At 43.4% G+C, this 13,587-nt stretch overlaps 1 protein-coding gene across 1 annotated transcript in view; it reads right to left on the bottom strand.

The window, feature by feature from the left end:
- LOC133376735 (unconventional myosin-X-like) overlaps positions 1-13,587 on the bottom strand; it is a 117,167-nt gene that overhangs the window by 30,616 nt on the left and 72,964 nt on the right. Inside the window, exons 27-34 of the mRNA XM_061609438.1 lie at positions 12,744-12,987; positions 11,792-11,887; positions 10,546-10,639; positions 9,164-9,219; positions 5,870-6,012; positions 2,600-2,794; positions 1,685-1,842; positions 40-163 (exon numbers count right to left, since the gene is read on the bottom strand). Coding sequence (XP_061465422.1) covers positions 40-163; positions 1,685-1,842; positions 2,600-2,794; positions 5,870-6,012; positions 9,164-9,219; positions 10,546-10,639; positions 11,792-11,887; positions 12,744-12,987 — 1,110 coding nt within the window. The remainder of the gene's footprint in view (positions 1-39; positions 164-1,684; positions 1,843-2,599; positions 2,795-5,869; positions 6,013-9,163; positions 9,220-10,545; positions 10,640-11,791; positions 11,888-12,743; positions 12,988-13,587) is intronic.

The following is a 13,587-nucleotide window of genomic DNA, read 5'->3' as shown; positions in this document are numbered from 1 at the left end:
CTATTCCCAGACTCCAAAGCCAAAGCCGCAGTCACTCACAGTTAACCCCAACATCCCCATAGGGCAGGGGTAGCAGTGGGGAATGTAAGGGATGCTGGGTGTATCTCAGGATGGGATTCCTCCGGTAAGTCTGTTCTACCACTTCAGAGTTCATGCTGTTTTCCTGAAGGGGGGGAAAAAGTAGATGTTTCCTTTACAGGGCCTTGCCTTTTTTCTTCATATCTATCTGCTACTATTAAACAGAAGCACTTGCATTCAGTTGTAGAACAGATAGAATAAAACCTGTGCAGTGTAAGACTTTATACTGCAAAAATGGTGAGGTGGTTCAGCAACAAGACAAACTTCCAAAGTAAGTTCATAGAAGAATGCAGAGACCATTTTATTCAACAGATCATCCAACACACCTCAGGCTAACAGCCCTTTCACCAAGGGAATTCTGACTATTTAGAAACATACCATATTGTAGTAGAACATGATGTTGCTTGTTTTTTGAATAAATCTGCATCTGCACCATTCTGTAGACTTTTATTTTTTAATGTTGTTGTATTTATTTGGGGGGCAAAATAACACATGCAGGGAATCTAACCAGATGTGTATCTATGCACATCTGGAAGGGCAAAAATCAAATACCAGAAAGAAAACTACAAGGGGTGCTTCTTTATAGCGCAATGGGGATGCAAACACGTAAAGTTGCCTTCTATGCAGTCCAACGATGCAGTGGTTCACATCAGTCAGTGCCCTTTATTCTGACTAGTAGTTGCTCTACAAAAGTTTCAGAGGTCTTCCCCAGCCCTGAAACCCAGTATCCTTTTTTCACTGGAAATGCCAGGAATTGAACCAGGGACTGCAATGCACGTGATCTACCACTGAGCTGTGACTCTCACATACAAATGTGCAACCTTTGGACTGTCTTGCACGTACAAATGTGCCATAACACACCTTTCCACTGAAGGAGGGATTCTGCCAGAACAGATGAGAGCTGCAATTTTGGGGTGAAGAATCCAGACCTTAGTCTTTGACTCCTACTAAGAATTAATAGAGCCTATCATTTGTGTACAAAAATGCCACATGCCTGCCTTTGATTATTTGAAAAGTGTACAGAGAGAGAACATATACCTAGAAGAGGGGAGGAAGAAAGGAAAAATGCCAAGGGAATTCTCTGCTTCTGAATACACCAATTTCCTATCCATCCTTCTTTCATTAAACAGGTAAGCCAAACAGTTTGTTCTCATGCTTACAGCTAGGTGCAAATATCTAGAATCCATAGAAGTTACTTTGCGATACCCACAGGGAAGTTCACAGAGGGTGCTTGTGACAGGAGAGACATACACATGCCTGGGTATTTACACACATGGGCTGTGTGTGAAGCGAGGAAGGAAAACTCATTTGTCCAAAATGCCTTCTATGTGTGAGTATAAGGGAACCTTAGGATTTCTTCTCTCAAACTATTCCCACACATCTGAAGAGGACAGGAATGAAGCAAAAGCACAGAGGTTTGCATAAAGAAGAATTTGTACATCCTGAGGAGTGAGTTTGTAGGTAGGGGGGTTCCCCAGGAGATTAGCCTGTATTCTGTAGCTCAGGTCATATACCAAAGCTTCAATATCAAACCTTCTCTTCAGCCTCGCTGAGACTGGCCTTGGAGCTCATGCTCATTTGGACTTAAGACTTACGAGGCACTTACTCTAATGTCACGAATAAGTTGTTGTGTGGGTGTTTCAATGGGAACCTTGCTGTCGATGACTCCTTGGATGGCAGAGACCCAGCGCATGGCTTCATTCAATAATTTTGTGTAGAGGCGGTACGAGTGTTTTCTGCCATGCACAGTGATGTTCCAGTAGCCTACCAGCACAAACAGAAGCAGGCAGAGGAGGTGACTCTACAGCCCATTTCAGAGTAATTGAGATGACAAATGATGCAGCAAGGGAGAAAGGTGGGAGATGGCACAGGCTCTATCAGAGGCTCATCACATGATGCAACTGCAACATCATTTAAATTGGCCAACAACCTTAAGAAGCACCCAAAGAGGTCTACAGAAAGCCCTTGAAATCCTTTGTGCGCCTTATTGGCTTGACCACTTGAGTACTACTGCTTCTGTGCCATCATTCACATAACATGAAACACTATTTCACTCCAAGGAAACCAGCAAGTTGAATGCTATGGTCTGTAGGATGCCCAGAATCAGTTCAGGAATTATCTTCTGGCCTTACCAGCTATGAATGCAGAATAGACTGCACTTTGCTAATAGGACACAGACACATGAACATGTGGTCCACATTACACTGAGTTCAACCATCATCCCATCTATTCTAATATGGTCAGCTGTGACTGGCAGCAAGCCTCTCAGGCAGAAATTCTTCCAAGAACTGATACACAAGATCCTTTTAAGTGGAGATACCGGGACTGAAACTGAGACCCTCTACATGTAAAACATGAGCCCTCCCCATAATCTGTTATGACTGCATCCCATTACAAATGGATAAAATATTCCACATATTTATAGCTGTGCACAAAATGGTAAAGAATGCAATGAACATGGCCTTTCACAGATACCAGAGAAGGACTCAGCGACACACAAACACCTTTTGATATTATTTACCTGTTTCTTTGAAGACCCTTTCATCAGGTTGGACCACTGAGCAGAGGCTGTTGAGTACCAGGGTCCCAAGCTTGGTGGCAGTGCGCTCTGAAGATTTATAGTAGTCAAGGGCAGTGTTAGTCAACACAAACCAGCGTTTCTTCACCTTCAAGGAAGATGTTTTGCTGCTGCTCTGGACCTCCTTATGAAGCCAGCCTGACAGGAAAAAGGGACAACAGGATTCAGTGGACTCCAGACAGAGAGAGACCTGCTCCCCTCTGGTTCACCCTGCTAAGGGCTGCTGCTGCTAGCTGCTGCTACCTTTCAATTCCTGTTCCTTTCTATAGAAGAGGGGGAAGGAGGCGGCACAATGAAGTCTAAACCCTCAGCTCCCCCAGCTTACTTCTTGGCTTCACAAGCAGAGCATGCATAGCAAAGGAAGGAAGGAAGGAAGGAAGGAAGGAAGGAAGGAAGGATTTACTTAGCGCATTTCAATCACCCAAAGAGCCTTGTAATGAACCATGTTTGGGGTTTATGTTTGGAGGGAATGGGAGGGGGAGGAGATTGCTTGGAGTATAGAATGTTAAGGTAAGTGGTGTCAAGAATAGCTAACTTTGAGTTAAAGTTGGTCAAGCTAAAATGGTAAGAAATTCTCATGTCTCATGGGATTCTCATGTCAAACACTTGTCAACTGTGTTTAAAAGGATTAAGGATGCTGGGCTTACTGTCAAAGCTCAGAAATGCCAGTTTGGCTTGGGGCAGGTCATTTATCTTGAGCATTGCATAGGTGGGGGCGAAGTTAAACCCCTGGATGCAAAGATAAAAGTCATTCAGAAGTGGCCTGTGCCCCGCACTAAGAAACAGGTCCAGGCATTCTTAGGTCTGGTTGGATATTATAGTGTTAAGGGTTAATTCCATAACAATAGGAAGTTTGTGCCTCAGTTTAGTACTGTGGCCGCTCCTTTAACTGACTTGTGCAAAAAGCGTCAACCTAACAGAGTTCAGTGGTCTGACCAGTGTCAGAAGGCCTTCGAAGCTTTGAAAACTTTGTTGGTTCAGTACCCTAACTTGAGAGCACCTAACTTTGATGCTCCATTCATAGTCCAAACAGATGCATCAGAATTTGGAATTGGTTGTGCCTTGATTCAAACCAATGAGGAAGTTAATTTGCATCCTGTTGCTTTTCTTAGCAGGAAACTGCTCCAAAGGGAAAGGGTTTTAGCCACGACTGAAAAAGAATGCTTAGCCATTGTGTGGTCTTTACACAAACGTTGCCCATATTTATGGGGAAGGCACTTTCAACTACAGACAGACCATTCTTCACTTTGTTGGCTTTCCAGAATGAAGAACTCTAACCAGAAACTTTTACGTTGGAGTTTAGCCTTGCAAGATTTCGATTTCTCCATCTCGCATATTCAAGGAAAGAAAAATACCGTTGCAGATGGTCTGTCCCATGCTTTTAATTCTGATGACTGATGTTTTTGTGCTTGTGTATGTAAACAGCTATGTAACTGTATTGTTATGCATATACTAATTTTGTAGCTATTCTAGATGAGTCTCAGCAAGATGAGAATGTCAGCATTCTACTCCCAGTTCCTCATCTTCCCAAAAGGGGTGCGTGTCAAGAATAGCTAACTTTGAGTTAAAGTTGGTCAAGCTAAAATGGCTCAACCAGAAGGAATTCTGGGACCTTTGGGATCCCTGGGATACTCTGCTGGAGAAGTCCAAGGCTTAGTGCCAGACAGGCAATTTGCAAATATCAAGAAGATGCAACTGAACCTTATCTATTATCTCCTATCTGCTTCCTGAGATCAAAGTCAGGGAGAATGGGTATTACAGATCAGAACCACTGGGTGGGACTGTCTAGCTCCCCTTATCTTCAAAGGAGGCAATCACGGAAGGGGCACCTAGGATGGCTAATTGGCCCCCTCCCTGTTGCCAGCTAAACCCTATAAAAATGAAGGGTGATCCTTCAGTTACTTGTTCCCATTCCTTTATTCCAACTACTTGACCTGCCTGACAATGCTGTTGGGAACCAGGCATTTACTGTAGCGAGTATAGCTAGATTTTGTTGTGTTGATTGTCTGTTTGAATCTCTCACAGTATTATGCAAATGTCTCTCTTGTTTAGCCTGGTTGAGGGCAATCAGCTTTAAAGGAAATATATACTGTTCTCTTTCTGTATGTACCTTTCTTTTCTTTTAAATAAACTGCCCTTTTATTAATGGTGTGTATTGCTAGGGGCTATGACTCTAAATTCAGTCCTTGATCACTGGAGACTACTGACTACAGTTGATTAGTGTGGGTTAATGCCCTACAGCAGAGGGTGTAACAATAGGTCTGCTCTAGGATCTCCGTTAGTGCTCTGAATTCCCCTTATTCAGAGTGGAAACTAAGAAAGGGGTGGTGGCAGTTCTACCATAAAACTAATCCTGGAAGAGGGAGAGTTTGCCTGGGAAGCAGTGACCCAAGGGAATTGGGACTGATCTCAGAAGCAAAGAACCCCCTTGGGGTGCTGGGGTCAAGAGACCCCAGGGGGGCAATATTTGACAAAGTGGGAGGGGGAGTTGGAGAATGGAATGATGGTTGGGGCAGCGGGAGGGAATTCTATCTGTTGACAGTCGGGAGAAGGAATTAGCTGACTGAGAATGGATTTAGAACATTAGAATCAGTACATCACATTAATCCTAGAGGTCACTTTACTGTGAAGTTGTTTCCATTTTTCCTCAAATAAAGACTCGGCTACTAACCCTGGGAAACTGGCAGTGCAACCCACACTTGAAGAGTTTGAACACCCATTCCAATTCTTACACCTACACAGCACAGTAAGACTGTGACAGTTTCATCTTGGTAATCCTTACAAGCTCCCTGTTATGCCAGTACTGATGGGTGAAGTTGAAGTCAAGAGATCAGGAAGCTTGCCTATGACCATCTCATGAGGGGAGATTTGAACTGGAGACTGACTGACAACTTCACACTCATAGCCACTAAGCTACATCAGTTCTCATGGCCCTTGGCAGTTTTATAGCCCAGCAGCTGGAGATGCCATTATCATTTCACTTTGGAAGACTGAGCTATGCCACTGCTGTAGCAACTGGTGGTGAGCTGCATGCTGGGAGAACGTGTCTTGCCAGGATGAGATAGATTGCCTCAGGGTGCCCACTTTGCCAGACCATTAAGGGAAGCAAATGGTTTATTTTTATTATTAACATCACTGTAGGGGGAGGGACAGTACTGTTTAGATGTTCTGCCTTGGGCGCTACAATGCAAACTTTGCATCTTGCCTTCTTACCTCTCACAAGAAACTCCTGTCCATCAACCCTGGATTCACCTTTGGGCTTCTGCAGGAGAGAGATCCAGTGGTGCATTTCCTCAGGGATGCCACTGTTGCAGTGAATAACTCTATTTGCTGTGATGATCACAAAGGAATTTGGCCTGCAAAATTATTATTAAGATTAATATTTTACAGAAAACCCAGCACAAAGCTGGTTGAGGGGACTGCTCAAACAGAGGAAGAAAACATATTAAGGCTAGTCCACTCAGAGAAACCTATTCTTGACTTTGCCTTCCTTTTTAAGGATGTTAGATTGCCACTTTTGCTCCAGATGCAACTTGAAGAATGTGGATCAGTGTTTACTGCTTCCAGAAAAACCACCATTCTGGAAGAGGCAGGTGCCAGTCATGGGGAACATTTTATTTATTTATTATTAAATTTATATCCTGCCCTTCCTCCCAGAAGGAGCCCAGGGCAGCAAACAAAACACTTTGTTGTTGTTATGTGCCTTCAAGTCGATTATGACTTATGGCGACCCTATGAATCAGTGACCTCCAAGAGCATCTGTCATGAACCACCCTGTTCAGATCTTGTAAGTTCAGGTCTGTGGCTTCTTTTATGGAATCAATCCATCTATTATTTGGCCTTCCTCTTTTTCTACTCCCTTCTGTTTTTCCCAGCATGATTGTCTTTTCTAGTGAATCATGTCTTCTCATGATGTGTCCAAAGTATGATAACCTCAGTTTCATCATTTTAGGTTCTAGTGATAGTTCTGGTTTAATTTGTTCTAACACCCAATCATTTGTCTTTTTCGCAGTCCATGGTATGCGCAAAGCTCTTCTCCAACACCACATTTCAAATGAGTTGATTTTTCTCTTATCCGCTTTTTTCACTGTCCAGCTTTCACATCCATACATAGAGATCGGAAATACCATGGTCTGAATGATCCTGACTTTAGTGCTCAGTGATACATCTTTGCATTTGAGGACCTTTTCTAGTTCTCTCACAGCTGCCCTACCCAGTCCTAGCCTTCTTCTGATTTCTTGACTATTGTCTCCATTTTGGTTAATGACTGTGCCGAGGTATTGATAATCCTTGAGAAGTTCAATGTCCTCATTGTCAACTTTAAAGTTACATAAATCTTCTGTTGTCATTACTTTAGTCTTTTTGATGTTGAGCTGTAGTCCTGCTTTTGTGCTTTCCTCTTTAACTTTCATCAGCATTCGTTTCAAATCATTACTGGTTTCTGCTAATAGTATGGTATTGTCTGCATATATTAATGATATTTCTCCCTCCAATTTTCACGCCTCCTTCATCTTGGTCCAATCCCACTTTCCGTATGATATGTTCTGCATACAGATTAAACAAGTAGGGTGATAAAATACACCCCTGTTTCACACGCTTTCCGATTGGGAACCAATCGGTTTCTCCATATTCTGTCCTTACAGTAGCCTCTTGTCCAGAGTATAGGTTGCGCATCAGGACAATCAAGATGCTGTGGCACCTCCATTTCTTTTAAAGCATTCCATAGTTTTTCATGATCTACAGTCAAAGGTTTTGCGGTTTAATCTATAAAGCACAGGGTGATTTTCTTCTGAAATTCTTTGCTCCAACAAAACACTAGAAACACTCTAAAACAGACTATAAAATATATGAAAACAAAACATCTTTAAAAACATATGAAAACAAAATGTCTTTCAAAAATCTTTTTAAAAAGCATTAAAAACATATTTAAAAGTAATTCCAACCAGACACAGACTGGGATAAGGTGTCTACTTAAAAGTCTTGTTGAAAAAGGAAGGTCTTCAATAGGCACCGAAAAGATAACACAGATGGTGCCTTTCTAATATTTAAGGGGAGGGAATTCTAAAAGGTTTGCTTCCTATGTTGTGCAGAATGGACCTCCTGATAAGATGGTATTTGCAGGAGGCTCTCACCCACAGACTGCATAATTGACTGGGTATGTAAGGGGTAAGACAATCTTTCAGGTATCTTGGTTCCAAGCTGTATATGGCTTTGTACACCAAACCAGAATCTTGAACTTGGCCCGGTAGCTAATGGGCAGCTAGTGCAATTCTTTCAGAAGCGGGGTGATATGTTGGCAATACCCTGCCCCAATGAGCAGTCGCACCACCACATTTTGCACGAGCTGTAGCTTCCTGACCAACCTCAAGGGCAGCCCCACATAAAGCACATTATAGTAATCCAGCCTGGATGTTACTAGTGCATGGACAACAGTGGTCAGGCAACCCTGGTCCAGAAACAGCCACAGCTGCCTTACCAGCTGAAACTGGTAAAAGGCACTCCTAGCCACTGAGGTCACCTGGGCCTCTAGCAACAAGGATGGATCCAGGAGCACCCCCAGACTACAAACCTGCTCTTGCAGAGGGAGTACAACCCCATCCAAAGCAGGCAATTGTCCAATTATCTGAACTCAGAAACCACCAACCCACAGCACCACTGTCTTGCTAGGATTTAGATTCAGTTTACTGGCCCTCATCCAGCTTACCATTGAGTCCAGGCACACATCCAGGGCTTGCACAGCCTCTCCCAATTCAGATGTTACAGAAAAATAGAGCTGGGTATCATCAGAGTACTGCTGACACCTCGCCCCAAATCTGATGACAGCTCCCAAGGGCTTCATATAGACATTAAATAGCATTGGGGACAAGATGGTACCCTGCAGCACCCCACAGTGCAATTGCCAGAGGGCTGAAAGACACTCACCCAATGCTATTCTCTGAAAATGACCCTGGAGGTAGGATCAGAACCACTGTAAAACAATGCCTCTGATATCCATCTCACTAAGTTGGCTCAGGATACCATGGTCAATAGTATAAAAAGTGCATGGAGAGCCTCACTATCCTTCAATGTAATACTTTGCAGATTACAGTAGGTATACGAGGAAAAGTGGCATGGTGCCATCCTGCTCCCACACAGCAATCTCTCTGCAAAGCACACACTACATTAGTTCATAGGGCAGATGGTATATCTGCAAACACTTTCCTGAAGTATAAAACCCCAGGAATTCTGACTCCTAACCTATGGCAACCAGACTTTATTAAGAGGAAAGCAATTGCTCCAAGGAGCTTCTGGCACCAATAATCAGCCACTAAAAATAAATACAGCCATTTGGGAGATATTTATACTGTCTAAAGGCATTTTAAGTAGCTCCTTATCTGTTGCATTTATATTTACCCAAATATGTGGCTGATGGATTTTCCTCTGTTACACAATTGTTGCGGTACCAAAAATATTTGAAAACTGCAAAATAAAAAGCACAAAAACCCCACAAATGCAGCCATAGCCTACCTGTCAGGATTGTCAGAAGCACAGACTGAGTCTATGAGCCCCACATCCAGGGTTCCCTTTAAAACAAAACAAAAAAACGAAGGAAATTTCTAGACATATGTAAAATGCAGTTCCTACCATTCTGTCCCACCCCAGTGTGATCAAGACACTGAGAATCCATGGTTCTCTGCCATGAATGCCCAGTTTATATTGTTTTAAAATTCATTTTCTGATATTTTTCTATGGTTTTTATTATATACTGTACATTGCTTTGGGACATATACAGAAGATGATTAATCAACCACCACCACCCATTAAAAGCCGAAGCAGTTAGAAGTACACTGGTTTCTTCATGATTAGTTTCCAGGAAACAGTGAAGAGACCCCTTTACTTTCTTCTACAGGATAGCTTTCTTCAATCTGATGCCGTCCAGATGGACTACAACTCCCATTAATCCCAACCAGCATGGTCAAAGATCAGAGATGATGGGGTCTGTAGTCCAACAATATATGGAAGTTACTAGGTTGGGGAAGGCTGTCCTGTAGTAATAAATGGCTGTGGGAAGCAAAAACCTCTGACCCCTGGTACCACACTGTGCGCTTGCTCCAATTCTACCAGAGGTGAGACCTGTGGCACTCCCCCTCCCTGGGATCCTTACATGAGTGTGTGCGTGCTAACACTTTCTATCTGCAAGCACCCTGAAGCACACCCAATAACAACTTCAAGCGTTCTGGTACGTACGGTAAAATTTTAAAATCCCACCATCTCACTCCAACTGGATTCTGTGGTTCCTGGGCACAGTAATCCCTTGACAGTCTCCCTAGATTGGTGCTAGGCCCCAATTAAGGTCTCTTTACTCTCACTTGTTTAAATGTCAAAATGCTGCTCCTGTATCCTCTCCCCTAAACAATTCCTGGAGGATAACAGTCCTGAAGGGTTGTTCACCTCTCCAAGTGTCACTCAGTGTACATACCCCTCCCCACAAAGATCTGCCTAGTATTAGGCTGTTCTGGATGATACGATTCCCTTTGCCCAAAACCTGCTTCAGGCATGTCCTTCGTCTACCATATCTGCCCTCAAACTAGTCAAGGGCATCAAATCCTTCAGGCAGCCTTCCTTTTATACCAAACTCAGCCCTACCCTGCTCTCTATGAAAGGGTGCCCGTGAATAACTCTCTCCTGCTGTTTGTTGATCCTGCCCAAGGACCACAGTGATAGCAGGCAGGAAAAAGACAAGAACATAAGAAGAGCCTGGCTGCTGGATGAGGCCAATGACCTATTGAGTGTGGCATCCTTTTCTCAGTGGCCAACCAGATGCCTATGAACATCCTTCATCAGTTGCTAGACAAACAGAATAGCGACCAAGGTCTCCAGGCTCAGGGCTCCACTTGATTCCCACTCACCACAGCATTCTTTGGGTTGGCTTGCTCATCCTGCATCTCTCTCAGCTGTTGCTCTGTAGCACTGTGCACACGGCTCAGGACGTTAAACCAGTCACTGGCAGAAAGATAGAACCAGAAGACACTTTCAGATGGCCAACAGAAACAGGTTTCAGAAAATGACCAAGTTAGCGGATTTTACCATTATTCCCCTTGAATATTATATATTAAGTAAATCCAGCTGTAACTGGGCCTGGGTTTATTGTCTTTTAAGGAACGCCTATATAAAGAGCTGCCTTATACTGAACCAAAATATTGCATCAGACCATGACATGCCAAGTATTATCAACACTGAGTAGCAGTGGTTCTCCAAGGTCTCAGGCACAGATCTTTCCCATTTCTGCTACCCAAGATCCTTTAGAGCAGCCTTTGCCAACCTGGTGCCCTCCAGATGCTTTGGACTACAACTCCCATCAGCCCTGAGTCCAATAGGAGTTCTAGCCCAAACACCTGGAGGGCATCAGGTTGGCAAAGGCCGACTGAGAAGGACTTGGTCCAGGTCTTTCAAGATGCAATGCAAATGCATGCTGGGCTATGCTCCCTTCTCTCTGCTACAGACTGAAAATGCCAACAGATTTGTTTCACAGTTGCTGCTCAGCATCAGTAATGGAAGAAAGTGCTGGTCTGGGAAACTGACTAAATGAACAAGGAGAGCGTTCTCTTGGGCCAATGCTGTTCTGAAAGTTGCAATTTTGGCTGCAATATGATGCCACAACCTGGAATTACTGAGCTGGAAGGATCTTAAAGGCTCTGCCGATTAATCCATCACATCCAGACTACAGTATGCTACAAGCAGAAAGCAGACACAACTCAGTCTGCGTCTGTGTTAGAATTGCTTGTTAATATGTTTTTTTAATAATATATTTTAACCCTTTTAAAAAATATGTTTTTAAAGCTTTTTTTAATGTTTTTACTGTTGTTTTGTTTTAATGTATTTTAAGGTCTGTTTTTATGATGTTTTAAAGTGTTTTAGCATTTCTGTTTGCTGCCCATGGCTCCTGCTGGGAGGAAGGGCGGGATATAAATAAAATAATAAATAAATAAATACATGCAGCAACCTTTGCTGTCAGGCGTTCAGATGCTCACAGATTTTGACACTCATCCTAATCCTCTTCTGATGCTTGAATAGTGAAGCGGTACCAGTTAGTATGAAAGTGTTATCATGGAGCAGAAACATTTAAGGAAAACACACACATGCCGTTTCCCCTACCTGGCATCCTCTGGTGATTCTGCCACAATATGGTAAACTCGGTCACTTGTCACGATATCAAGGGCATTCTCTTTCTCATGAATATCCACAATTTCCCTGAAAAATAGCAAATGGTAAGAACCAGGATAAAAAGGCCATTTGATACATTTTGACATTCATTTCATTGGCCTGCCTGGCATCAAGGAAGCTCAGTGCTTCCCCTGATGTCTTGAAAATATTTCAGAACAATCTCTCTGGTGACATTGAACAAACAAGCAAGCAACAGGACCCAAAGCTGTAGGAAACTGACAGACCAGGGTGGGAATAAGGGAACCACCTAATGTATCCAGAGACCACCATTGGAGGTGCTTTGCTAAGGACCCATTCTCTGGGCAACATCTCTGAAAAGACTTTTAATGTGGCAGAAAAACAGCCTAACAAATTCAAGTTGCAGATTACTAACGAATTAAGAGAGCCCTGGGAGTGCACAAGGAGTCCCATAAGCAGCATCTGATGTTAAAGATTCAAATGTGGGGCACAATTTGCTAGAAGAAAATGCTCTAATAGTTTCTAAAGCGCTATTGTTCTTGCATGCAGGACTGACACTGAAGCTTTAAATATAACCTTTGCACTCAGATAAGAGGCCCAAAGGGGCTACTATTTCTCACAGCCTGGGGCCTACATCCAAGTATCCTGGGATTTAAAGTACTGTATTCAACTAAGTCCTACTCAGAATAGACTCATTGAAACGAATGAACCTGTTAGTCATGTCCAGCAACTTCAGTGGGTCTACTCTGAGCAAGACTAGCATTGAGTACCACCCTTGGAAACCATTTCCCCTGTGGAGCAGGTCCTTACGAATTTCCCCCCCTATCAATGGCTGGAGTGAGAAGGCAAAGGGAGGAGAATGGGTCTGGCTATTTTAGTCTAGCCAAGTTTCCCTAGGGTTGACAGACATAACAGCTTCCCATACTTGGCCTTCCTGATGTCAATTGTCCCTTTCAGCTTCTCTTCACTGTCATTCTCAAAGTACATCAGCTTGGCCTCTCTCAGCACAAACCAACGCCGTTTCCAATTCCGGCGAGACAGTGTGGACATGCCCCCTCCCTTCTTGTAAAGCCAGCCTGACTTCAAGGCTTCTTGTTTGGCTCGAAACCACATGAAGGCCTCATTCTTCAGGACACACCAGCGTCGTCTCCAGGGATTCATCAGGCCCCCTTGCAGGGAAGAGAAAAGAGATATTGTCAAACTTACTGCAGCACCAGAATGCCCCCAATCTATACTCCACTAACATTTGACAAGATAGTGATAGGTTTAGTGGTAGGTTTATGTTGCTGTCCTTGGCCGTAACAGTTTCCTGAAACATGAAGGGCCTCCTGTATAGACAGACTGCACGAGCAACAATTGTTTGCTCCTAACAGGTAAATGGGTAGTATGAAAAGTAATCCGTTTCAGGAATTCCCTTGTCTCCACAATGCAAATGACTCATGCAATGTCATCTGTTTGAGGAAACAGCAGTGATTTGCTGTAAGACCACTAACCCTGATGCTATGACAGTAGTGTGAAAACTACAGAACAGATACTGAAGAAGTGGGAACCTTGCTGCAGTTGATGCTGGAGCAGCATAGTGGATCTGCATTCAAATCCCCACTCAGCTATGAAGCTCACTTTGTAGCCATTGAGCAAATCTCTATTTCTCAACCTGCCTCACAAGGTTGTTTTGTGAGGCTAAAGGGGAATAACACTCATGTACAGCTGCTTTGATCTCCTTGGAAAAAAGGACTGATCTAAATGTGACAAAAACCCAAAAAGGGAAC

Source organism: Rhineura floridana, chromosome 2 (genome assembly GCF_030035675.1).
Source record: "Rhineura floridana isolate rRhiFlo1 chromosome 2, rRhiFlo1.hap2, whole genome shotgun sequence".
Taxonomy (NCBI): domain Eukaryota; kingdom Metazoa; phylum Chordata; class Lepidosauria; order Squamata; family Rhineuridae; genus Rhineura; species Rhineura floridana.
Note: the sequence above shows the minus strand (reverse complement) of the source record. Positions and strands in the feature narration are given on the sequence as shown.